Genomic DNA, 27,516 nt, shown 5'->3' with positions numbered 1-27,516 from the left:
GTAAATATCCTCTGTACCCTCTCTAGTGCAATCACATCCTTCCTGTAATGTGGTGACCAGAACTGCACGCAGTACTTTAACTGATGCCTAACTAGTGTTTTATATAGTTCAAGAATAACCTCTCTGCTCTTATATTCTATGCCTCAGCTTATAAAGGAAAGTATCCCATATGCCTTCTTAACCACCTTATCTACCTGACCTGCGACCTTCAGGGATCTGTGGACATGCACTCCAAGGTCCCTCTGCACTTCTCAGTATCCTACCATTTATTGTGTATTCCCTTGCCTTGTTAGGCCTCCCCAAATACATTACCTCACACTTCTCCGGATTGAATTCCGTTTGCCACTTTTCTGCCCACCTGACCAGTCCATTGATATCTCCCTGCAGTCTACAGCTTTTGTCCTCACTATCAACCACACAGCCAATTTTTGTATCATCTGCAAACTTCTTAATCATGCCCCCTACATTGAAGTCTAAACCATTGATATATACCACAAAAAACAAGGGATCTAGTACTGACCCCTGCGGAAACAGCCTTCCAGTCACAAAAACACCCGGTAACCATAACCCTTGCTTCCTACCACTGAGCCAATTTTGGATCTAACTTGCCACTTTCCCTTGGATCCCATGGGCTTTTGCTTTTCTGACCAGTCTGCCAATGTGAGACCTTGTCAAAAACTTTGCTAAAATCCATGTAGAGTGCATCAAATGGGGTACAGTAGCATAGTGGTTATGTTACTGGACTAGTAATTCAGGGGCCTGGACTAATGACCCAGAGATGTGAGTTCATATCTCACCATGGGGAATTTAAATTCAGTTAATTAAATAAATCTGGAATAAAAAGCTAGTATCAGTAATGGCGACCATGAACTATCGGATTGTCATAAGAACCCATCTGGTTCACTAATGTCCTTTTAGGAAAGGAAATCTGCCGTCCTTACCTGGTCTGGCCTATATGTGACTCCAGACCCACAGCAATGTGGTTAACTCTTAACTGCCCTCTGAAATGGCCTAGCAAGTCACTCAGTTGTACCAAACCACTACAAAGGAGTATCATGGACTGCAGCGTTTCAAGAAGGCGGCTCACCACCACCTTCTCCAGGGCAATTAGGGATGGGCCATAAATGCTGGCCTTGCCAGCGATGCCCACATCCCATGAATGAATTTTTAAAAACGCGCTCCCCTGATCAACCCTCCTTGTTACCTCCTCAAAATATTAAATCAAGTTAGTCAGACATGACCTGCCCTTAACAAATCTATGCTGACTGTCCTTGATTAATCCTCAGAATCTTTTCCAATAATTTGTCCAACACCGAGGTTAAGCTGACTGGCCTGTAATTACTCGGCCTATCCCTTTCTCCCCTTTTAAACAATGGTACAATGTTAGCAGTCCTCCAGTACCATACCTATAGCCAGAGAGGATTGGAAAATGATGGTCGGAGCGGGAGCAGGGAGAATGTTTTGAAAGTCTTGCGGGAGGGAAGAGGGAAAGTCGAGCCAGGGTAGGCCGTAACATTCTTTGTGGAGCCTGGAGGAACATGCCTGCTCCTCCTGACCCCACAAAGGAAAGTTTTACACTTACCTTGGAGGGCCTCTTCTAGCTGCAGTCTTGTTTTAGCTTGGCTGGGAAGCCATCGTTTCCCGCTCAGGCCCCAGTTAAAACGCCATCGGGATCCTATCTGCCTAAGTTCTTTTAGCCCCTTGTTTGCACCCGGCGGGTAGGGTTAAAATCGACCCCCACTGTCTTCCGCTTTTTGTTTAGGGTGCAAACACGGCGGTAAGGAGAGAAAAAAATCTTCTGTTAGTTCTTTTAAGTATATTTGCTCTGGTGCATTTTCTTGTTCTTGCCCTGAAAGCCTGCAAGTGGAAAGAAGAATTCCAAAAAAGTTTCTCCCTTTATGGTACGAGCGCTATTCAGTTCAAGTGAAAACTTGCTGTACATTGGACCCACTGAAAATAAAAGGCATTTCTATTACATTACATTAAAATAGCAACAGTCCACCCAACTGTGCTGTACAAAACAGTGAGTCATTGATTGACTGCAGGAAGAGGTCCCGTCCTGTACGAATGGGTGGAGTCCACAGGTAATTGATGCAGAACTTCACCCAGCGCTTGGGAACTGGGCAAGTTTCTCTCCCGTGTTTATCCTCCCCAAGTCGCTGTGTGCAAGACTTGCTGGAAGTGCGAGTGGCGGCTGCTTGAAGATTTATTTGCGGTCGGAAGAGGAATTTCTGATCGCTGCCCCCGAAACACCATGCCAGACCCCAAGAAAAACGAAAAGTACGTCCTCCTGGGCGACGATTCGGACTGCGAGACGGAGGAGTTCGACAAGATGAAAATGTCTCTGATGGACACTCGCTCGGTGAAGGACGGGTAAGGAGGACCTTTAACTGCAGGCGCTAGGTGGAATCGCAAAGTGGGCGATCGACTGTAAATTGCTTTGTTTTTAAAAAAACTTTGTTTTGCCCTGGCAATTTAGTGATTTATACAAAAAAAAATCAAAGCTGAACGAGCAACCAGGTAAATCCGACCACAGGGGAATCTCAGTTGAATTGCGGTGGTGTTTACAATCCGCCCAGTCTCAGCTTCACCTAAACTGATGCATTGTAGTTGTTTGTTGAGTCTTACGTGCTGATGTATCTGTTTTAGGAATGAAATGTACGAGTAAAACTAGTGCATTTATCCCTGCTCCAACCCAAGAAAATGCAAGACAAAGCTGTATGCTCACACTCAAAGTTACTGGGGCCGGCTCCAAACTAACCAGGCTCTTAGCTGAAAAGCAAAATACCGCGCATGCTGGAAATCTGAAATAAAAACCTAAAATGCTGGAAAAAAAACTCAACAGGTCAGGCAGCATCTGCGGAGAGAAAAATCGGGTTAACAGCCTTGATATTAACCCCCACCCCCATGATGGGTGGTAGAGGGTTTGGGGAGCGTGACACCAACCCTCCACGCCCGCCGGCGTAAAAATGGTATGGGGCGTCCGAGTATCTGTCGTGGAGAGGCGGGACACTCATCAACATTTTTAATTAGGGCTCCTACAGTACAATCGGGAGCCCAATTTGAAATTAACTGGTGCTGCACAGGTTTTCCAGGGGTTGGGAAATCTGGCAGGATTCCCAAGGTAAGTAGCTGTTTCAGCACTCCCTGTGGGCCAGGAGAAGCAGGAGTGCTCCCCCCCCAGGCCCTTCAACCCACCAGCCCCAACCTCCAGCCTCTTCTGCACCGCCAGCCCTCCTGTTTGCCGAACTCCTCCCCCACGATTGCCGACCTCCCCCACCACGCATTGCTGACCTCTACCTCCCCATGATTGCTGGCCTACCCCCCACCGATTGATGACCTCCGCCCCTCCCCATTTCCGACCTGCCCGCCCCTCCCCATTGCTGAACTGCCCCCCCACAATTGCCAACCTCCCTCACCCCCCAATTGCTGGAGACCATCCCCAAGGGTCCCCAGCTGTGGCGTCCTCCTGTTGGTGTTTGCTCCCACCTGCCAGCCAGGCTGTCCATTTGGCCGGCAACCAAGCCTGAGACACTGCTACAAAATGTTAATGAGGTCCTGCCGTTAAGATCTGCAGGACCGGGTTCTTCGGCCGTTTTCAGCCTTACCTGCGTCCGGGAATTAGTGTGTTTTGTTTTTAATTTTGTGTTTAAGGCACCATCTGCAAAGTATTTACACACTTCTGGATTTGCAGTTCCAGTTATCCAAAGGGAGACATTGCTCTCATTGTAGGAACTGTTTTGTTAGTATACAACAAGGGAAACAACATACCTGTAAATCAACAAGTACAGAATTCTCTAAACACAGCCCCAGATATCTGATAACCTGGAATCCCCTCAGAGTCTCCCTTCAGTCTGTGGGTCCCAGATTGAAAATCAGTTATATATTTTGTAGCAGTCTGTTCAGGTCTGGGCGAGGACTGCCAGGGTGTTATTGACTGTTGCATTATATTTCAACTTTTCAGAAAGTAGCAAAGGGATATTGATAAATTATGAGTGGACAAAACTGTGGCAGATGGTATTCAACGTAAGAAGGTGTGTGGACATGCACTTTGGACCTAAGATAGACGGACCAGAGTATTTTCTAAATGGTGAGAAGCTTAGAACGGTGGATGAGTAGGGAGATTTTGGGGTCCAAGTACAGAAATCACGAAAAGCTTGTGGACAGGTACAAAAAAATAATTTAAAAGGCTAATGGAATGTTGGCCTTTATTTCAAGGGGGCTGGAATACAAAGGGGTGGAAGTTATGTTGCAGCTGTACTGAGCTCTGGACAGACCCCACCTGGAGTGCAGCATTCAGCTCTGGGCACCGAACCTCAGGAAGGATACCAACGCCCCTCCGAAACCTTCTTCCCCTTCACTTTCCTCTGACCCCCCTTCTCCCAATCTCACCCTCTGCCGTGTTTTCACCATCCCTTCTGACCTTCCCCTCTCTGACCCCGAACGATCAGTCCTCAGCAAAGGCCTGAGCTTCATCCCCCTTATGCCCTCACCTCAATTAATTTCGAGCTCGGCACGATGTTGAACTCTTTTTCCGCCACCTTCGTCTCCGTGCCCACTTCTCTGGCCAGGAGTCTTCCCCCCCGCACGGCTGACCCTTTCTCCCGCTTTCAGAATTCCCGTTCTACCTGGACCCCTCCCCCTGGCCTTTTACCCTCTCTAGATCTTTTCATCGCTAACTGCTGCCGTGACATCGGCCGTCTCCATTTCTCTGCTCCCCTCACTCACTCCAACCTACCTCCCTCTGAACTTGCAGCACTCCATTCTCTTAGATCTAACCCTGACATTGTCGTTAAACCTGCTGACAAGGGTGGTGCTGTTGTTGTTTAGCGCACCGACCTCTACCTAGCGGAAGCTGAACGCCAACTCTCTGACACCTCCTCCTACCTCCACCTGGACCATGACCCCACTACCGTGCATCAAACCACCGTTTCCAAGACTGTCACTGACCTCATCTCCTCTGGAGATCTTCCCCCACCCCCCCTCCTCCGTGGCCACCAACCTCATAGTTCCTCAACCCCGCACAGCCCGCTTCTACCTCCTTCCCAAGATCCACAAACAGGACTGCCCTGGTAGACCCATCGTTTCAGCCTGTTCTTGCCCCACTGAACTTATTTCTTCCTATCTCGACTCTATCTTTTCTCCCCTTGTCCAGTCTCTTCCCACCTACATCCGCGACTCTTTGGACGCCCTCCGCCACTTTAACAGTTTCCAGTTTCCTGGCCCCAACCGCCTCCTTTTCACCATGGACGTACAATCCCTCTACACCTCCATCCCCCACCAGGATGGCCTGAGGGCGTCCGCTTCTTCCTTGAACAGAGGCCCGACCAGTCCCCATCCACCACTACCCTCCTCCGCCTGGCTGAACTTGTTCTCACATTGAACAACTTCTCCTTTGACTCCACTCATTTCCTCCAAATCAGAGGTGTTGCTATGGGTACCCACATAGGTTCTAGCTATGCCTGCCTTTTCATGGGATATGTGGAACACTCTTTGTTCCAGTCCTACTCAGGTCCCCTCCCTCACCTCTTTTTTTCCGGTACATTGATAACTGTATCGGTGCCGTTTCCTGCTCTCGCCCTGAACTAGACAATTTCATTCACTTTGCCTCCAATTTCCACCCTTCCCTCACCTTCACATGGTTCATCCCCGACTCTTCCCTTCCCTTCCTCGAATTCTCCGTCTCCATCTCTGGGGATAGGTTATTGACCAACATTCACTACAAGCTCGCTGACTCCCACAGCTACCTGGACTACACTTCCTCCCACCCCGCCTCCTGTAAGGACTCTATTCCAATCTCCCAGTTTCTCCGTCTCTGCCGCATCTGCTCCGACGATGCCACCTTCCACACCAGTGCTTCCGACATGTCTTCCTTTTTCCTCAACCGAGGATTCCCCTCTACCGTGGTTGACACGGTCCTTGACCGTGTCCGTTCTATCTCCTGCACTTCTGCCCTCGCCCCTGCCCCTCCCTCCCGGAACCATGATAGGGTTCCCCTTGTCCTCACCTTTCACCCCACCAGCCGCCACATTCAACGGATCGTTTTCCGCCACCTCCAAAGTGATCCCACCACCAAATGCATCTTCCCCTCCCCTTTCAGCATTCCGTCGGGACCACTCCCTCCGAGACACCCTAGTCCACTCCTCTATCACCCCCAGCGCCCCTTCCCCTTCGCCCGGCACCTTCCCGTGCAAGCGCAGGAGGTGCAACACCTGCCCTTATACCTCCCCCCTTCCCACTGTCCAGGGCCCCAAACACCCCTTCCAGGTGAAACAGTGATTTACTTGTACTTCTTACATTCGCTGCTCACGATGTGGTCTCCTCTACATTGGGGAGACCAAACGCAGATTGGGTGACCGCTTTGCGGAACACCTCCGTTCAGTCCGTAAGGATGACCTCGAGCTTCCGGTCGCCTGTCATTTTAATTCACCGCCCCATTCCCACTCAGACCTCACTGTACTCGGGCTCTTGCATTGTTCCACGGAAGCTCAGCATAAGCTCGAGGAACAGCACCTCATCTTCCGATTAGGCACTTTACAGCCTTCCGGACTTAATATCGAGTTCAACAATTTCAGATCATAACCTCGGCCCCCATTACGTTTTTACTTATTTTTTATCCACACCTTTGTTTTGGCCCTTTCCCCACCCCCTTTTTTTCTCTCCCACATGGCAGCTGTCTCCCATGGTGTGAAATGCGCTGGCAGTGGATCTTTTGTCTCCACTAGTCCTATCACCATCTCGTCTCATTTTGAACACCTCTTAATGTCTCTTCACTTCTCTTTTGTTCTCTCCCAGCCTGGCCTTTTAATCTATTTCATTTCCTGTGCTTTTTCAGTCTTGACAAAGGGTTTGACCCGAAACGTTGACTCTATTTTCTCTCCACAGATGTTGCCTGGCCTGCTGAGTTTTTCCAGCATTTTCTGTTGTTACTCAGGAAGGATATATTGGCCTTGGAGGGGGTGCAGCGCAGATTCACCAGAATGATACCAGGGCTAAAGGGGTTAAATTATGGTTGCATAGACTAGGCTTGTATTCCCTTGAATATAGAAAATGAAGGGGGCGATCTAACTGAGGTGCTTAAGATGATCAAAAAAGATTTGATTGGGTAGATAAAGAAACTATTTCCTCTGGTGGGGGAGTCCAGAACAAGGGGGCATATACTTAAAGCTAGAACTAGGCCGTTCAGGGGTGTCAGGAAGCACATATTCACACAAAGGGTCATTCAGATCTGGAACTCTTTCCCCCAAAAAGCTGTTGAGTCTAGGTCAATTGAAAATTTCAAAACGGAGATTGATAGATTTTTGTTACTCCAGGATATTATGGGTTACGGAACCAAGGCAGGTAAATGGAGATCATCCAGGATCTAGTTGAATGGCGGAACAGGTTTGAGGGGCTGAAAGGCCTACTCCTGTTCCTATGTTTCCAAAATAATGTATTTTTTCATCAGTTTTTTCATCTGACATGCTCATAGGCTCATCATCATGCTTTAAAAATTCCCGAACAAAACTACTGAGTAATCTCCACCAAAGAATATTTTTGCCAATATAACATGCACACCCTCTCCCTATAATGATACACCCTTCTTACCTAATACTAGCTTTTAGTCAGGCAGTAAATCATTATGGTGCCTGTATGGAATGAAATTCCTATATGTGAGCGGTTGTTTTGTTTTTGTAGAATATGATTGGTTAGATAGCCAATTACAGATTAGAAAATAACCAATCAGAAAGCAGACAGAGACTTGAGCAACAATGTACTTTTAGAATTAGGCAGTCAATCCTTTTATTTAAACCAGTCCAGCATCACCTCACTGCATCTCTGAACTATTTGGAGCAACAGGCCTGGCAGAGTCTTTCACGTCTATCACTGTACCACAGACTGTCTGGAAATAGGAATCAAGCTGCAGATGACGGGCAATATCCAGCTATAGCAAGCTCAACCCATCCACACTCCAGTACAAACCTGCCAAGTATCGTCATTAAGAGCGGCAAGCTCATTTTGTTTTGAAAACAAGACTTATTTTGATGCGTCTCATTCTTAAAAATAAGCATGTATTTAAGGGGGTTTGTTTGCAATCTGTGTCACTTTTGCTGATCCGAATTTTCACTTAACATTTTTCTAGTGGCTGGATAGTTCTACAAATTCCTCTATGTAGAGCAGTATAAATATTAATTCCCTTCAAGTTAATTTTTAAAAATGGTGATGGAAACACAATGTTAGTCCTATCAGCAATGTCAATTTAAGGAATTCAGTTGCTTAAAAAACTTACAAAAAACTTATAAAAGGTAAGTCTTGCCTACCTTGGTTTATATCCAGCATAATTTGTGGGCAGTAGTGAACTGGACAAGCAGATAAATGTGCAATCCTTAGCACTGGTAAACTGCACAGATTATAATAGAAACTATTTATAGCCAAGGGGCATGCATTTCTTTCCAAACATAGGTAGTAACACTGACACCAGCACAAGTAAGCTATAGCCAGCCTCACAGATGGAAGTATGTCACTGTTGACTCCATCAAATCAGCTGTGTGATTTCTGGATGGTTCACCAGCTTATCCAATTGCTACTTGTTCTGATTTGGCTCTGTCCCAGTAATTCCTTTTTTGCCAAGCAGATTTGGAGAATGCAAACATTTATATGCTTAGCATTCCATGGCAAGGTTAGCTATCACATCAGGTTACATCATTCCAACATGTTGCAACATTAATACAGCTGTGTCTGATGTATAAAAACTAAAGTTTAATTTTAGAATAGGAGATGTAAAGCACAATTCAGTAGCATCCCCACTGCCATTGGGTACTTGGAAAATTACCCCCTAGAACTGAAATGACTTGGGTCCTGAATTTCAATGTGGGATTTCCCAGTCTCTTACTTTGGCATCAGATCAGCCATTTATATTTTCAGCCATTTATGCCGTTTCTCTGGGTGATCTTCCAATCTCCGGTCAAAGGCACGATGGGAGAGCTTGAGAACTCCTACAGAACATTGGGGCCTTTATTTCTCCATTACTATATCATAATCAATATGGAGCAGCCAGTCAGTGATGTAATAGGAGGTTACCGCATCCTTATCAACAATGGAGCAAATGGCCTTTTCTTATTCCATATTTTATTTTGCATAAACAAGTACACAGTTTTGCTGAGTGCTGTGCTTTTACCACTAACAGTACATTAGAATTAAAGAGGACATAAACACATTTGTAACACATACAAGCCAAGGCTTCTTTGACAGCACATCCCAAATCCGTGACCTCTTCCACCTAGAAGGACATGGGCAGCAGCCGCATGGGAACACCATCACCTCCAAGTTCTCCTCCAAGTCATACACCATCCTGACTTGGAAATATATCGCCATTCCTTCACCATCGCTGAGTCAAAATCCTAGAGCTCCTTACCTAATACTGTGGGAGTATCTTCACCACACGGACTGCAGCGGTTCAAGAAGGCGGCTCACCACCTCCTTCTCAAGGGCAATTAGGGATGGGCAATAAATGCTGGCCTTGCCAGCGACGCCCACATCCCAGGAACAAATTTTTTTTAAATGGCAGCCTAGAAAACTACCAATGGCTGATCAATAACTTCAGAAAAGCTGATAAGACATGAATAGCCTGACATGTGAAAACAAGCAGCTACATGAGTTTTGCAATTGAAGCTGTAGGCATACTTTCGCCTGTAACAGAAAAAAAACATAAGCACCTGAAAGGGGAAATTCAAATGTTGAAGGCACAAAGTTGGTGATGTATTTCAAGAGGGTGGGATCCAGAGCCTGTAATCCCTGCCATTAGCAAAGGGAGTGACACTGAGAGGATAGGGGGATGTGGTCCGGTGCAGTGACAGGTGGATTCAGATAAGAGCAGAACTGGGGAGAGGGTCCCAGTCTGTGCTACTTTATCAGCAAACACTAATGGTCCCGAAAATGCTGACTTCTCACAGAAGATGGTTAGAATGTGGAATTCTCTGAAACAGACTGTTGCTGAAGCAGAACCCATAAATGCTTTATAAAGAGAATGTGTTAGTTGCTTCAAAATGAGGAATATTAAAGGTTGCAAGAGGTGAGCAGGAAAGTCAGATCAAACTTGACGGTTCATTGTAAAGAAAAACATTGGTGCAGAGTTGATGAGCCAAATGGCCTGTTTCTGTGCTGTAATTAATTCTACTATTAGAAATGACAAGGATTCTGCCACAAAATTATTTATATAATAAGTATCTATATTTCAGCAGTGCAATGATTAGTAGGTATTCAATTTCATGTTATCCTTCAGAATCCATCTCTTTGTGTGTAAAATTGAAACAGCATTCTTAGAATTTAGGATTTTAAAAGAAATAATAGGTACTCTGAACCAGCCAGATTATGCAATTCCAATTACCTCATTACAACCTCATTACAACTGCAACTTGCATTTATATAGAGCCTTTAACATAGTAAAATGTCCCAAGGCACTTCATAGGAGTGTAATCAGACAAAAATTGACACCGAGTCAAAGGAGATATTAGGATGGGTTACTAAAAGCTTGGTCAAAGAGGTAGATATTAAGGAGTGTCTTAAAGAAGGAGAGAGAGGTGGAGAGGCAGAGAGGTTTAGGGAAGGAATTCTAGAGCTTAAGGCCTAGATGGCAATGGTGGGGCAAAGGAAGTGGGGAATGCACAAAAAACTAGGAGGAATGCAAAGTTGTTGGAAGGCTGTAGGGCTGGAGGAGGCTACAAAGATAGGAAGGGGCAAAGTCATGGAGGAATTTGAACACAAGGATGAGTATTTTAAAATCAAGGAATTGGTGGACTGGAAACCTCAGCAAAAATAGGGGTGACGAGTGACTGGGACTTGGTGAGGGTTAGGATGCAGACAGCAGAGGTTTGGATGAACTGAAGTTTATGAAAAGTGGAAGATGGGAGACTGGCCAGGAGAGCATTGGAATCATGTATTGTACTATTCCTTCACCTAACATCCCACTTATTATACTTGCATTGTCAACATCCCTGAAGACTGGTTATGGTGTTGGCACGTACCATTATACACTGACACAGTGGGCAAGCATAGCCGTACACTTCAACACCACAAACAGTCTTCAGAGATGTTGACAACCCACGCCACTCAATAAAACTCACTCAGCACTGCAAAATACCATGTATAGTAAACCATGTGTACAGCATGATTGAATGTAACTTATGCGAATGTATTGTAATCAAACATTTTTTTTCTATTGTAGGAAAAAGTATACTGCAAGCAGGGCTGGCAGATGTTCTGCATGGTGTCGGCCACAATGGATTTGTCTTAGTTTCTTTATCTTTATCCTCCTCATTTCCCAAGTATTTTTGTTTCTGTACGTACTGAAGCAGCACTGGGAAATAGAGATAATAAAACTGGAACAAACTATGGGTAAACAAAAAGGTAAGGGTGATAATATTGCATGACTATTGATATAATCTGGAGGCTACAAACCAATTGCTTCAAACTATTGTGCTGATAAAGTAACTTTCAACATCTATGCCTGACTAAAGTTCAGTTCATGGTTTAAAAATCTCCTATTCAGAGCCCAGTTTTATGCATAATAAGATTATTTTAATTTCAAACTTGTTCTTTTTTAATTTTCTTGTCTTGAGATTGAACATAACTAGATATTGGAATATAGGCAATTGGATATATACTTGAAAAGTAAATAATTGCAGAGCTCTAGAGAAAGAGCAGAGGAGTGGGACTAATTGGACAGCTCTTTCAAAGAGCCGGCACAGGTATGATGGGCCAAATGGCCTCTTGTGTTGTATGATTCTATGATTGTATGATAGGAATTTTTATGAACAGTGAAACAGCCATTAAGATCAAACAAAGCTGTCATCCTTTTACATCCCCACCTACCCAATATTCACCATATCATTCAATCTCTTTCCACAAAAAACATGCATGTGTCTCTAGAACCCATGTATAACTATCCACTTCAGTGACCTCCCCGGTAACTTATTTTGCAACTCTTACTACTTTTTGGTAAAAAAAAAGTTCCACTTGATTTCCCTTCCTACTCATTTTTAATTTATATTTGAATGCTTCATCATAGTAAACAACTTTACTGAGTCAATTTTGTCAATTCACATTATAATCTTGAGAGCTCCAATTAAACCACCTCCAAGTTTCCACTCCTCCAATAAAAAACAAACCCAATTTCATCATAATCCAAGTCACCTATTCTCCAGAGGCCAACAACTTCTGTATTTTTCTCTAATTGTGTTTCCATTTTGTTATGTTTTGTTAAACTGTTTTAGACGACTTCAAGTGATAACCACTTACAACAACCACTTTCTTACTCTCACCAAACTTCATCCCAGCTTGCTCTTGTAACCAAGGTAACACATGCTGTGATTTCATAATGGAAGAGGGACTTTGGGCAGTCCTAAATTGCATAATATCCCTGACTCACCATGAACAATGCCACAGGGGATCTGCTGGTATATTAAAAACAAGAGTCCCAAGATGGATCCATAAGGTATCCCACCTCTTTCCAGCTTGAAATTTATGATACACTGTTACCTGTTTTTAAGACAATTTACTATGCAGTACCAAACCTTACCTCCTGTGATTCCATACTTTTTTAAAATTTACTCATTCATGGGATGTGGGCATTGCCGACAAGGCCAGCATTTATTGCCCATCCCTAATTGCCCTTGAGAAGGTGGTGATGAGCCGCCAACTAAAGGAGGTGTAAATGGGAATGGCAGAATCATCACCAACAGCTGCTATCCAAATAAATGGGGACAGAGATTATGATCTGAAATTGTTGATTTCAATGTTAAATCAAGAAAGCTGTAAAGTGCCTAATTGAAAGATGGGATGCTGTTCCTCGAGCTTGAGCTTCACTGGAACAGTGTAGGAGGCCGAGGACAGAGAGGTCAGACAGAGTGGGAGTGGGGCGGGGAATTAAAATGACAGGCGACCGGAAGCTCAGGGTCACCCTTACGGACTGAATGGAGGTGTTCCACAAAGTGTCACCCAATCTGCATTTGGTTTCCCCAGTGTAGAGACGACTGCATCGTGAGCAGTGAATACAGTATACTAAATTAAGAGAAGTACAATTAAATCACTGTTTCAGGAGTGTTTGGGAACCTGGATGGTGGGAAGGGAGGGGGTAAAAGGGCAGCACCTCATCTTTCAATTAGGCATTTTGCAGACTTCCGGACTCAACATTGAGTTCAACAATTTCAGATCATAACCTCTGCCCCATTTTTTCAGATGGCAGCTGTTGGTGATGATTCTGCTATTGCCATTTACAACTCCTCTAGACCCATCTTTTGTTTCTTTACTTGTTCCATTACCATCTCCTTTCACCTTGCACCATCATCCCTTTTGTCATTCAACCTCTCCTGCCTTCCACCCTATCAAAGACCTTCCCTTTTTGTCCTTTCCTCCCCTCCCCCTTTTCCCTGCCTCTGTATTTGCTTAAAACCTGTTACATCTCTAACCTTTTCCAGTTCTGACCAAAAGTCATCGACCTGAAAAGTTGTTTCTCTCTCCACAGATGCTGCCTGATCTGCTGAGTATTACCAGCATTTTCTGTTTTTATCTGAACAACAATAACTTGTATTTATATAGCGCCTTTAACATAGTAAAATGCCCCAAGGTGCTTCACAGGAGTATTATAACACAAAAAATTTAACACCAATCCACATAAGGGTAAATTAGGGCAGGTGACCAAAAGGTTGGTCAAAGAGGTAGGTTTTAAGGATCGTCTTATAGGAGGAAAGAGAGGTAGAGAGGCAGAGAGGTTTAGGCAGGGAATTCCAGAGCTTAGGGCCTAGGTAGCTGAAGGCACGGCCACCAATGGTTGAGCGATTATAATCAGAGATGCTCAAGAGGGCAAAATTAGAGGAGCGCAGATATCTCGGGGGGTGGGTGCGGGGGTTGTGGGGCTGAAGGAGATTACAGAGATAGGGAGGGGCGAGGCCATGGAGGGATTTGAAAACAAGGATGAGACTTTTGAAATCGAGGCATTACTTAACCGGGAGTCAATTAGGTCAGCGAGCACAGGGGTGATGGGTGAACAGGACTTGGTGTGAGTTAGGACACGGGCAGCCGAGTTTTGGATGACCTCAAGTTTACGTAGGGTAGAATGTGGGAGGCCAGCCAGGAGTGCGTTGGAATAGTCAAGTCTAGAGGTAACAAAAGGCATGGATGAGGGTTTCAGCAGCGAATGAGCTGAGACAAGGGAGGAGATGGGCAATGTTACAGAGATGGAAATAGGCGGTCTTAGTTATGCTGCGGATATGTGGTTGGAAACTCAATTTTATACGAACAACAATAACTTGTATTTAAATCGTGCCTTTAACAACAACAACTTGTATTTATATAGTGCCTTTAACGTGGTAAAATGTCTCAAAGTGCTTCGCAGGAGCATTATCAAACAGAATCAAGATCACTGATTTACAGTTTTCATGGAAAAATGAACAAAATCGCAGAATTTGATCTTTAAATCATTGGTAAAGTACCAAAATACAATTGAATAATAAAAGAATTTGATTTAGTCACCGTAAATCAGTGGTCTTGATAAAAGATAGGGGGGGAGAAATTGGGGGGAGCTGCAAACGGGGCGCCAAGCTCGCCTGGGCGCCGGATTTAGAGCAGCGTTTGGAGCAGTAGCGACCGCCGGAAATTCCGCTTGAGCGCCCCAAGAGGGACATGGGGCGAGGCTCGAGGTGCTCCGCGTCCCTCTTAGGGCGCTGAAACTGAATATCGCAGCGCAACGTGCCGCAGCGCCACACGCTGCGGCACGGCGCGCTGCGGTACTGCAGGCCTTCCTCCCATTCTTAAGGGGGAGGGGCCTGTACCAGCGCGATCGGAGATCGCAAGTGCCGGCAAAAGAGCCCGGCACCAAGGAGAAGTGCCGGGCTCTCGGAAAACAGCCGGCAATGCCGCGGGAGGCGATCAGGAGGCCAGGGACGGAGGTGCTGGCAGGCGGCTGCCGAAAAAAAACGTCTGCCCCGCACCTCCACCTTAATTTGTGCCACTGCCGCCACAGGAAGGCCCCGTGAACCGGGCGCCGTTTGCGAACAGCGCTACAGAGGCGGTCGCTGCCAAATATCGAGATCGGGGCAGTAGCGGGGCGCTGCGCACACCGATGACGTCATCGGAGGTGGCGCAGCGCAACAGGTTAACGCCACCATTAGCGCCCCAGCTAAATATCGCGGGAGGCGTGGCCAGTGGTGCTAAAGCCACTGAGTGCCCTCTTTAGGCGCTAACTGGTGGCGCAGCCCACCGAATTTCTAGGCCAGGGATGGGGGTGTAGCTGCAACAGTGCATGACGCCTCTAGCAAATGCCATTTTATTTATTAGCAAAATGCAGTTATTGGACTCTCATCAGGTAAATGAAAAAAGTCTGATTGGTTCTGAATATGGACCTAAAAGAAAAGACACTCCAGATAGCTTGACATTTTTTTCTTTCCTGCATTCTTTTAAGAGCCTGGCTTATAAAAGCCATGATTTTAACTCTGTTGCTTGATCAGAGAGCAAACCATAGGATTCAGGTGGGGTCAGCTGAGCTCAGGGTGTGCCAGGTGTGAGCAGGGAGATTCCTGAGAGCTACATTCAGTAGAAGAGCACTCTTGTTCCTTTGTACTGGATCAATCAATGGAGCTTTATTAACTTTTTCGGCAAGGTAAAGAGTCTTTTATGAGACAACTTACTCAGAAAATAATATGAGAAAGTGAAGGTTAAATTACAAGATGACAAAGTGAAGATTGATATCTGTAAATGAGTTAGAAATGGCTATTTACTTCAAAAGAGTGTAGTAGCAACATGCTGCTAATAAAGTTTGCTAGACTTTAGGGAGCCATAGTGACTGCACTCCCATTTACATGCAAATGTAGCTTAAGCTTAACCGTTTAACTGCTGGGTTCTTGAGGGTACAGTATATACATATCATTTATTTATTGTATTAGAAGTTCAATTCGTTTTTCTATCTGCATAATTCCCATTTTTGTTTATTTTCTCACACACGTTTATACTTCCATGGTTGAATGGGTGGGCGCTGTGTGATGGAGTGCCAGTTGATTACCATCACACAGTATGATACTAAAGGTAAAACAAAGCCACGGTATGATTTATTTAACTAATACAAACCGTGTACTCAGTTCCCACATTATACCTACCATACAGTTAATCCAAGAATTAAATAATAGATAACACTAGTGTTTCAAATTGGGCTTTCTCCCAGCATTATTATTTTGTAGCATAGCAAAGACACTGGCCTAGATTTTCGGGGAGCCGTCAGGCGGGGTTTCAGGCGTGTGGGGGGGGGGGGGGAAATCCCAAATTTGGGGGTCCCGACGCCATCCCGCCCAAAACCCCGCCCCACGTAAGTTTCAGGGGCGGCGGGTACCCGCCCCGCACTGGGACCCGCCGAAACCAGGCGGGAAGGGATTAGTGCCAATTAACTGCCTGTTAACAGGCAGTTTTTAGCCTAATCCCTATTTTGAGGGGTTTCGTGTGGGTTTTCCAACGGCTCCAAACCACAGCAGGTAGAGCAGGCGGGCCGTCGGGTTGAAGGAGTTGGAGGGGTCGCCATGTCGGCGCTCAGGTGAGTGATGGGTGCATGAGTGCAAAGGTAAGTGTGTTTGGTGTGTCTAAAGTGTGCAAAGAAATTTTACTTACCTGTACTTACCTTCACAGCCTTTCTTCCTGTAGCCGTCGGGAGCGTATCACTCAGCCGGAACTTGAAGCTGAACGGCTGCGATCTGTCAAAAGTGACAGCCTTCAGCTTTGAGTGCTGGTGTGAGTTCTAATTGAGTCTGTGCAGAATGACTCATGTCAGAACTCAGACTGTCAGTGTTTCACAGCTTCAAACGCTGATATTTCATCTGTCAAGGACTCTTGACAGATGAAATTTCAGTCTGTGACGTCACCTGTTGCCGGGTGGCCCTTAATTGGCCTGCTGAGCCCGCTGGGCGGGCTCAACAAGGTCAATCAAGGGAAAATCACGCGGATTGGCCGGACTTCGAAGTAGGCGGGTCAAAAACCCGAAAGGGGAAGTCCCGCCTTCTTCCCGACAGGCTCGGCAAAATCTACCCCACTGTTTCTATAAACAGACAGTATAATGTGCTGACGAGCACGTGGGATGCCTGTCATTCACTTGTTGTCCTAACTCTAAAAAGCAGTAAATACCACATTGTTACATTCAGGGTAAAACTACTAGATTTTAAATTTAAGATGATCACACGGAAGCAGATCAACACAAGAAGCTAGTCACACAATACTTGATCTGGAAAAAAAAGCAGTCTAAAATCGAGTTAGGAGATTAACTTCATGTGATAGCCTGTTATCTCCTTCACATCATTAAGGCAGTATGAAGCAGGGAACTGGGCACCACAGAGCTGTTCCTCAACTGTATGTCTATCTTTGATCAAACAGATAATTAAAAGATTGACTGCTTCTAAGATTAAAGAAATAGGTGTGAACAGTAACGGTGGCATAGTGGTTAGCACTGTTGCCTCACAGCGCCAGGGACCCGGGTTCGAATCCGGCCTCGGGCGACTGTCTGTGTGGAGTTTGCACATTCTCCCCGTGTTTGCGTGGGTTTCCTCCGGGTGCTCCGGTTTCCTCCCACAGTCCAAAGATGTGCGGGTTAGGTTGATTGGCTATGATAAATTGACCCTTAGTGTTAGGGGGATTAAATACGTGGGGTTACGGGGATCGGGTGGAATATGTGTCGGTGCAGGCTCGATGGGCCGAAATGGCCTCTATCTGCACTGTGGGGTTTCTGTGATTCTGTGATTCCTAACCTTCTGATAGACCATTTGCTTTTGATACCTGGCATCAACTGAAATCATATCTTGTCCCAGTGTCACATATTTGTCAATGCTTTTAACTTATGTAACAACAGTAAAATACTGCGGATGTTGGAAATCTAAATGAAAACAGAAAATGCTGGAAACACTTAGCAGGTCAGGCAGCATCTGTAGAGAGAGAGAAGCAGAGTTAACGGCCGTGATTTACCCTACCTCGGTGGGTCCGTGGCGGGCGACATCGGTGGCAGGTCCCAGCGCCGCTCCTGTCTCCATCCCAGCCTCCGACATGACTTTCCCCTGATTGGGCTTGTTAAGCCCGCCCAACGAGTTTCTTGACCAATTGAAGGAAGCGGGTCTGATGACGTCATTTGATGATGCATCATCAGCTGGTTTCCTTAAAGGGACCATGCACAGACAAGCACTGCACAAAAGTGCAGAGCTGCACCCAGGCTCTCCCATGACTCCCTCCATCTGCTTATGAAGGGAGTCACAGCACACAGGGAGGACCTCTTTCCTTACAATGGGTGGAAGAGACCTTCCCAGGAGACCACCGCAGCCTGGTTGTACATTGCACAGGAGGGCACAAGCAGGGATGTCATCAGGAGGACCAGGCTGCAGTGGCACAAACCTTTCAATGATCTCAGTAGATCACGAAAAGTTACTGCAAAGCCACACTCACCTTCATCCTGCTGTGCCACTCATCACATCCCTATCACTCTGCCTTCCCTACCCTACTTCTGCACATCCTTACACCAACTTATCTTGCACCTCCGCCCATCCCTCTCTATCTACATTATCAATTCCCCATCTCACTAGGCACCCCTCACACACACCCTCATCCTAGTCCAATCATACCAATTAACAACACACCAGGGTAGGCAGTTGTGTGTTCTTTCCAATGTTCATGTAAAGTTCTGTTAATGTGCTATCAAACATTGAAATCTTTATTTTGAACACTTTGCGTTCTTGGACAGATTTGTGTGTACCTTTGGAAGTGTCTTAGTGAGTTGCAGTGAATGGTGAGACATAACAATACCCCCTGCAATGCTGATAAGTGTGAGAGGAATGGCTTGAGCATTGTAGGGATGCTTTATGGTGTTGGTGTGGGGTGGTGCCAACCTAACGTATCATGCGACAGTCAGGGTTTACAGCATCAAGTGAAGTAAATCTGGCCATGGTGAGGCCATCCCTGGTGTCCCGGGCAGCAATGTGGTCGGGCGCTGATGCCCTCTGTCCTTTGCAGCATCAGGTGATTGTGGAGAAGGTTGGTGTTGTTGGTGCTGCTGGTGTTGGGGCTTATCGTGGTGGGATTCTGAGGACCAAGATGAGAGAGTATAATGTGCACTGATGCTGATGGAATAGATGGCAGGTGAAGCAGAGATGACAGAAGCGATCTGTCAATGGTGGGAGAGGTAATGACTGGATGGAAACTTGTGTAAAGACTTGCAGCGTTCTGACATGTAGTGGAAATGCAGTTTAGTGAAGCTATTGACTAAGGGAACATTTCTCAATCAGCTGGGAGCTTTGACTTGACATTTGAATCTGTCAACTCATCAACTGAATCAATGGCAAGTGACCTCCCGCCTCAGCTTCACAGACGAGGTCTAGGCACAGCGGGAAACCCATGGGCACCTGTCAAATACAAAAAGCTGGGAAAAAAGCATTGTTAAGTGTCTGTAAACAAGCCACTAATGATTTTAATTGCCTCACCCGCCGCTGCCTGTTGGGTCTGCTCAGCGCTGACAGACCCGACATCGGGAAAGTCCAGTGTACGCGTTTTGACAGCGGGTTCCTGACCCGCTGTCAATCATTTTCAATTTAACAGCTGGCCCCCCACTCATCCTGTCCGCTGAGCGCCAGCAAAATTCCGGCCAACGTTTCAGATCATGGACCTGAAATGTTAATTCTATTTCTCTCTTCACAGATGCTACCTGACCCGCTGAGTGTTTCCAGCATTGTCTGTTTTTAAATAATGCGCCTGACTCATCTTCGAACAAAGCTCCCCTGATGGTTCAGCCAATAGAGCTGCTTTGCACTTGCCAGCAATTCCTACATCTGATTATTAGTTAACTTTGGTATACATATCAAATACTCTCTTTCCTTCAAACAACCAATAATTTGATCAGCATCGACGATCAAGCTTCTGCATCCTGCTAATCTACACATAAACGAACCTGCCTACAACTTGCAGAGAACTGGGTTCTGGATTCCATGTTAAAGTCTGAAAGGGAAAAACAGCTATTTGAAATACCTTTACCCTGTATATCTTTGGTCATATAAAAATATAACAAATGAATTCTAAAATGTTGCAAGTACTTCACAATCTTTTGGATCATGAATGGTGCATAATTTTTCCTTACTTTATAGCATGCCATATTTCTTTGAAAAAGCCTAAATATGCTTTTGTATTTATGTTGATGTCCATTAGAACTCCGTCAACAATTTGACAACCAACATTACAGTGAAGCGGGCAAAGTGGAAGGAAATGTGAACTTGAAATCCAAACTAGAGGAACTGCATAAGAAGGTAATTCCCCAAACCATGTAGGATACAAATCATTGGTTAGGCTGCAGTTAGAATAATGGCCCAGTAATTCCGGGCACAACGCGTGAGTACGGACGGGGTACTCACGCGTGTGCCCGGAGGAATTGCCGGTTTTCAGCATGCACAGCGCATGCGCTGAAAACCGGCATTTCCTGTCCTCTGACCCAAGGGGTTAAGAGGCAGAGCGCGCGCGACTGCACGGGCAGCGCGTGCGCAGTGAAATTCCTTTTTTTTCCCCAGAGTTGCGCGCGTGTAAAGGCCTCCGGTCTTTACGCGTGGAAAAACCAGACGTAAGTATTTAGTTTTTCAGGTAAGTGGGCTTTTAGTACAATGTAGAATTTTTTTTCCCACAGGTTTGTTATTTTTAAAGAATTTACAGTAAGGTAAGTTTAGTTTTAGACCCTATTTTTTAAAAATTTATTTTTTTCAAAAAATGGATTAATTGTTTAAAACATTTTTTTAAACTTATTTATAGTTAATATAACCAGTGGGATGTTTTTTAAAATTTTATTTAAAGTTAAAGTAGTGTTTTGGCAGCCCATACTTTTCATGAGTTTGACAGCTCTTACTGTCAAACTCATGAATGAGTTTCCCCTCCCCTGATTGGCTGCACAGTGCTCACCTGATCCCAGCCGGCACATCGTACTAACTACGCCGCTGGATCAGGTTAGCACAGCGCGCCGACAGCTGAACCGGGCCTGTGACAGGAAATGCAAGCAGGCCCGGGCTTCAGATGTCGGCGCGCAGGGTGAGTGCACATCGGGGGCTTGCACGCGCGGCAAGCCCCCGATCCTAATTTCAGGGCCATTGTGTTCAGTTTCAGTGCCCAACTTTTGGAAGGATTTCAAGGCTATGGAGAGTTCAGAAGAGATTAAATACAGTGTTATGAGGAAAGACTAGAGAAACAGTAACTCTTTTCACCAGTACAGAGGAGATCAGATAGGGGTGTTCAAAGTTTTGAGGGGCTTTGATAGGTAAAGAAGGAAAAAACAAATTTAATAGTCAGTGGGTCCATAATTAGAGGGCATAAATCCAACATCTCTCCTCTGTGGTATGTCACTATAGCACTATCCTTACTTGGTTCCTCCTCTATCTGTCCCAGTGCATAACTCCTGCAATAGCTTCTGCACTCATCCCTGCATAGTCACCTGGGAAGTGTCCCACAGTTCCATTCTTGCTTACATACATCCTCTTAGCCACATCATCTGTATGTATGCATGAGGTCACCTATCATGTATATGCTATTGACACCAAGCTCCACCAGAAACCTCAATTTGACAACCACCAATTTGCTGTCAGACTACTTGTTCAACACCAAGTTGTGGGTGAATCAGAACTTCCTCTAGCTTAACATCAGCAAAATGGAAGCCGTTTCTGTGGATCTTCCACCAAAGTTCTGGTGGATGATCAGGAGAACACCAGCAGAAATTCGCCCCATGTTGTTCAACTCCTGCTGAAAAGTCTGCGCCCTAATTCTTTTCCTGTTGCTGCCCATCATTGACTTTGCCTCTGTGAAGCTTATTGGGACCATTACTGCATTAAAGGTGCTACAGGAAACTTTCGATTAACCGGCCCCTAAATAACCGGAAATGTCGGTTAACCGGCAAAATTTAGGAGTAGGTTCTGGTAACTTTTATTACTTTTTTTACTCCATTTGTTGCTGTGCAAGGGTGTAGCTGCAGCTGTTGCTAAGCTACAGAGACACTTGCAACTTGTGCCGATTGTTCTGAAGCACAGGGTTTGTTGCTTTATATGGAGCTCTCGGCTCCGTATCTTTTACTATAGCGTTCGGTTAGCCGGAATTTTTGATGAACCGGCACCACGTTGGTCCCATCCGTGCCGGATACCAGAAAGTTTCCTGTATATAGATGCAAGTTGTTGTTTGAGTTTATATCAGCAGTAAAACACCCACAGTCCCATCTCCTATCCTGCCCCTACTGTGCCCAGTTTTGGACTGGCAAAAATTTGTGACTCGCTTGCTGTCCACATACTGCCTTACTTACTAATAAGTGTGTGGTGTATCAGGGTCTAACCATGCACTACGACCTCTTTGTACAATGAAGCCGTATGTACAATGGAGTAGTATTCCCATCTAGTGGCATCCCAAACTCAGTCAGTCCATTCCAGGAAGATGCCAAATGGAACTGAGGCAATACTCTACGATAATAATGGCAATAAATCAACACAAACCATTCATAACAGCTGGCTCTAGTGTCATTGGTAGAAACCTGGCTGCCAGTTCTCGTGAATGAACTGGAAAAAAGTAAAGCTAATTAAAATGTGGGTTGGGTTGTCATTCAACTGTACAATTAAAATGGTCAGCAAACTTATTTTGCTCTCTACTCAAGTGCCAGCAGAGATTTGCTACATTCGCTTCTCAGAGACACAAACAGAGGGCTGGAAGCCCAAATGTCTTTCCCTGAATTCCAGTTGTAATTCTCCCTGTATGATAACATGTTTAGATGTGTCTTCAAGTCAGCCAAACATTTTAATCCAACATCAGAGAAATAGAAAGAAGAAATACAAGGAGAGGATGAAGAAATAGTAGGAGAAAGTAAAGATGCATAAGATACGGAGTGAGAAAAATCAAAATGTATATGTAAAAGAAAGACTTGCATTTATATAGCACCTTTTACGACCACTGGACACCTCAAAGCGCTTTACTTTTGGAGTGTAGTCACTGTTGTAATGTGGGAAACGCGCAGCCAATTTGTGCACAGCAAGCTCCTACAAACAGCAATGTGGTAATGACCAGATAATCTTTTTTGTTATGTTAATTGAGGGATAAATATTGGCCAGGACAACCCCCTGCTCTTCTTCGAAATAGTGCCATGGGATCTTTTACGTCCACCTGACAGAGCAGACGGGGCCTTGGTTTAACGTCGCATCTGAAAGACGGTACCTCCGACGGTGCAGCGCTCCCTCAGCACTGCTCTGGACTGTCAGCCTAGATTTATGTGCTCAAGTCCCTGGAGTGGGACTTGAACCCACAACCTTCTGACTCAGAGGAAAGAGTGCTACCCACTTTTTTTAAATTATATTATACTTTATTGAACCGTAAGAACATTTACAACATCATGATCATTACAGTGTATGATACAAATCAATTCCACCGCTCTGCACAGCCATTCCGCCACCACATTTTAACATCAAAACCTGAAGTTTAATTTGTCACCTGTAACATATATTAATCGATTGTACTTTTAAAAATTGGTTGTAAAATACTGTCCTTAAATTCCTTTCTGAATAAAACATCCACAGAGCCTTATAATGATCTTTTAGCTTATATTTAAAATACTCTTTTAGATTGATTCTCCTCCCCTTAAAAAACAGAGCATTCCTCCTTTGCACAATCACGAATCTAGCCAAACTGAACATTAAATTAATTGCCGCTCCACTAGACTCGGGCAGACTCTCCTGCAATCCCCATCTCAAAATTGAGTCCCACGGGATTCCCATTCTCGCTCTTCGGTCCCCACCCAGCAAAAAAGCTTCACACAACTGTCGAACATAGTACTTAAAGTCATTTAACTGCGGACATAACACCAGTAAATGGGACAGAGTCTCATCCCATGTCCCACACATTGGGCAAGTTGCCGCCTCCACTCGTCCAATCTTGCACAAGACCGTCATGGTAAAAATCCGGTTATGAGCCAATTTGAAATCCAGTTCAATCCATTCTGGGCATTTAAAATTCGCCCACACTCCCTTCCAAATCCTGTTGAAGTCCAGCTGTGGGTATATACTCTGCCAAAACTCCTGACCAGCAGATGTCTTGAATCTCCATTCTCTGAATACCTCATAGAAATCTCAAGTATTACAGTTGTCAAATTGGACCAACTCTCCCCCTTTCTCCAGTACAAAGCTTGGAAAAGCAGGATGCATTTTACTTCCTTTGGAGATTTCCGCATTTATTTCTTCCATCCAATCCTGTGGCATTGCCCTCACAATCTTCTCATACATGATTCCTATTGCTTTTCCTTCTACCTCCTGATCCTCCTCCCACACCATGTCCCTCACTATCGCTTCCGGCAACCAACCTGGAATTACCTCGTATAATACATCTTTCACAGATATAATCCCAGCTTTTATAAAAGCTTGATTAAATAAAACCTCTCCTTCGATGTTGACCCACCTGTTCAAAAATAAGGGCTGTTCTAAAAATTCCTCAGCCCCCTTGGGCATAAACTGCACACTCTTTAAAAATTGGACCCAAGTCTCTACAACCCCCTTATAAAAACTAGGGAGAAGTTTAATCGATTTCAAAAACATATTATTGTATTCCATATACAATATCCCCTGCCCTCCTATCCCACTTCATTTAAAAAAATGCTCAAAACAACTCTTCCAAAAACTTGTATTTGACTTCTGAAGAAATCTCTTCACCCATTTGATTCTAAAGGATTTCTTCTTCAAATCAATATCTGGGAAGTTGAGTCCTCCCTGATTTCTCCGTCCAATGATGGTATTGTATGCCACCAAGGCTGGTTTCCCTTCCCATGAAAACCTCACACAAGCCTCTCGGATGGACTTTTCCACCCACTCAGGAATATCCTCCACCGTCAATAAGTACCATAGCTTAGATAGCAGGAGAGCAGACACCACTGTCGCTCTTCCTTGCACTTTCAACCGCCTTCTTTCCCATCTTCCCAAAATCTTTTTAATTTTCATAACCTTTGGTTCCCAATTTAATCGATCCACTTCATCCCTGTCTTTCTTGCACCCCATATGCACCCCCAGAACTTCCAAAACCTCCACCACCTTAAAGTGACATTCCCCCAACCATTCCCCCCACCCCTCCCTGCAACCAGGCATTGGGACTTACTATAATTCACTCTGGCTCCTGAAGCCCTACAATATTCCTCCACTACATCCACAGCTTTCCTCACTGACTCTCCATTTCTCAATGTTAAGGTTGTGTCATCTGCATATTGGTGTATCACCGACACCAGCCCAGAACTGGGGACCACAATCCCAACTACACCTTGTTTCTTTTGCATCATGTAACCTAATGGTTCTGCTACCAATGTGTACAACAATGGGGACAGGGGACAACCCTGTCTCACTGATCTCTGTATCGGAAAATACTTGGATAAAAAACCATTACATTTAACGCAGCTAAATATATTTGAATAAAAAATCCTTATCCACTGAATGAAATTTTCCTTGAAACCAAATGCTTCCAAAACCTTCAATAAAAACTCATGAGAGACCCTATCAAAGGCTTTCTCTTGATCTATCTTTAATACATAAGCCTCCCTCCCACTCTCTTCCATGAGCTCTATCGCATCTCGGATTGAGACCACAGAGTCTGCGATGTCCTGGCCTATGATTCCATAGGACTGAGAGGGCCAAACTATCTCGGGTAACACCTCCTTCATACAATTTGTCATAACCCTCGCCAAGTTCTTATAATCCACATTTAATAATGTGATGGGCCTCCAATTCTTCAGATCCCGTCTATCCCCTTTTTTTTATATAAGCTAAGCTTATGATACCTCTCCTCATAGATGGGGCCAGGCTTCCCTCAATTTTAATTTCCTTAAAAACTTCTAAGAGCAATGGACTTAAAATCTCGAAAAATTCTTTATAAAATTCTGCACTTAGTCCATCGGACCCTGGGCTTTTCCCCCCTTCATTCCACTTATTGCTACTTTTATTTCTGCTAATCCTACTTCTTTGTCACACATGCTTCTCTCATCCTCCTTTAAACCCTCTTCAATAAAAGCAGTAACCTTCTCCATCGCCAATTTGGAAATGTCTTCTTTTGTATATAACTCTTGATAAAAGCTGCTAGCCACCTCTAAAATCTCCCCACTTTCATGAATTATCTTCTCCCCAACCTTCAACTCTTCAATTAACAATAATTTCTGTCGCAGCTTCTCTTGCTCTAGAAAATATCTAGTGCATCTTTCGCCCTCCAATGCATCTCTAGCCTTTGCACGGAGAATGGCCCCCTTGCATTTTTCAGCTTGCAATAATTCCCACTCTTCCTTTAGCACCCGGAACTTAGTCTCAGCTCCCTTATCCCCTCCGTCAACTGCTTTACAGAGATCCATAAACCTTTTGTTTATATTCTCTTCTCGATGCCGGTTAGCTGCCGCCCTCTTTTTCTCATAACGTACCGAAAAAACTTTTACCTCATATTTGAAATTGTCCCACCAAACTCTTCTTTCTTTCTTTCAAGAACAAAGGTTCCTTCCGAGCATTATTTTATTTATAATCCCTTCTTTATAAGCAATTTCTTTCAGGTATTGATTGTTTAAAATCCACACCCCTGAACCGATCTTAACTCTGCTGTTCCTAATTCTAAGAACCAAAGCCGAGTGATCACCAAAAAATACTTTTTTATAATAAATTTCCATCACCTCCGAACTTAACCTTTCCCGCATTAACACAAAATCTATTTGGCTCTGTTTTAAAACATCACCCGCCCAACCTGCTCTGGAGAACTCCCTTTTTATGGGGTTCCGGTCCCTCCATAAATCTCGCAAATTTAAATTTGCCATCATTTTTACAATCATCCCTCTGGAGTTATCATCCTTAAAGGTCATCTGGGCTGAAATGTCCATCCGAGATAAAAATACATTAAAATCCCCCACTATACAAGGATTTTCCACCTCTGCCGCTTCAGTGAATAACCCCCGAAAAAACTTGCGATGCTTGCAATGGTCGTTCGGTGCATAGATATTAAAGAGATCGCAATTAAATCCCTCCATTTTTACCCTTAGCTATAAAAATCTCCCCTCAGTGTCCTTGTCCACTAAGGCAACGTTCTCTTTTATGGACGGACTCACCAAAACAGCCACCCCTCTACAGTTACTGTTTGCACAACTTGCAAACACCTCTCCCTTCCAAACCTTCTGAACTCTTTTTCTAGAATATCCTCATCCCAAAAGGTTTCTTGCAGACACAACAAGTCCGAACCTTTAAAACCCTGCAACAACTGCTGCAATTTCTTCTCACCCCTCAGTCCGTTCACATTAATCGAGACCAATGTAATCATGGCTCCAAAGAAGGGAAGTATGCCTGATAATCTCCCCATCATTTAATCTCTGGCTCTTCCCTCCTCTCATGCTCCTTCTCAACTTTTCGGGCAGCTGTTGCTTTTTCCTGCAGCCTCCGGCTCTTTTTCACCTCCTGTTTGACCTCTCCCTGCTGTTTCAGCCTCTTGCATTAAGTTTGGGCTCAGGAGCTGCCCTTTCTCTCT

The 27,516-nt window shown here is 44.8% G+C and overlaps 1 protein-coding gene across 2 annotated transcripts in view; it reads left to right on the top strand.

Annotated features, from left to right (window-relative positions):
* Positions 1–2,079: 2,079 nt before the first annotated feature.
* The window catches only part of LOC147122953 (uncharacterized), an 84,299-nt gene continuing 58,862 nt past the window's right edge, over positions 2,080–27,516 (top strand). The window contains exons 1-3 of one of the 2 annotated variants that reach the window (XM_085962692.1): positions 2,080–2,373; positions 11,204–11,385; positions 20,191–20,288. In XM_085962692.1, coding sequence (XP_085818818.1) covers positions 2,255–2,373; positions 11,204–11,385; positions 20,191–20,288 — 399 coding nt within the window. In that variant the 5' untranslated portion in view covers positions 2,080–2,254. The remainder of the gene's footprint in view (positions 2,374–11,203; positions 11,386–20,190; positions 20,289–27,516) is intronic. The other variant, XM_085962684.1, reaches the window with a different exon arrangement.

The sequence above is a fragment of the Somniosus microcephalus genome, chromosome 2, assembly GCF_052327205.1.
Source record: "Somniosus microcephalus isolate GS21.2 chromosome 2, FLI_Smic_1.0, whole genome shotgun sequence".
NCBI classification, from domain to species: domain Eukaryota; kingdom Metazoa; phylum Chordata; class Chondrichthyes; order Squaliformes; family Somniosidae; genus Somniosus; species Somniosus microcephalus.
The sequence above is the reverse complement of the archived record's forward strand: the minus strand, read 5'-3'. Positions and strand labels throughout refer to the sequence as shown.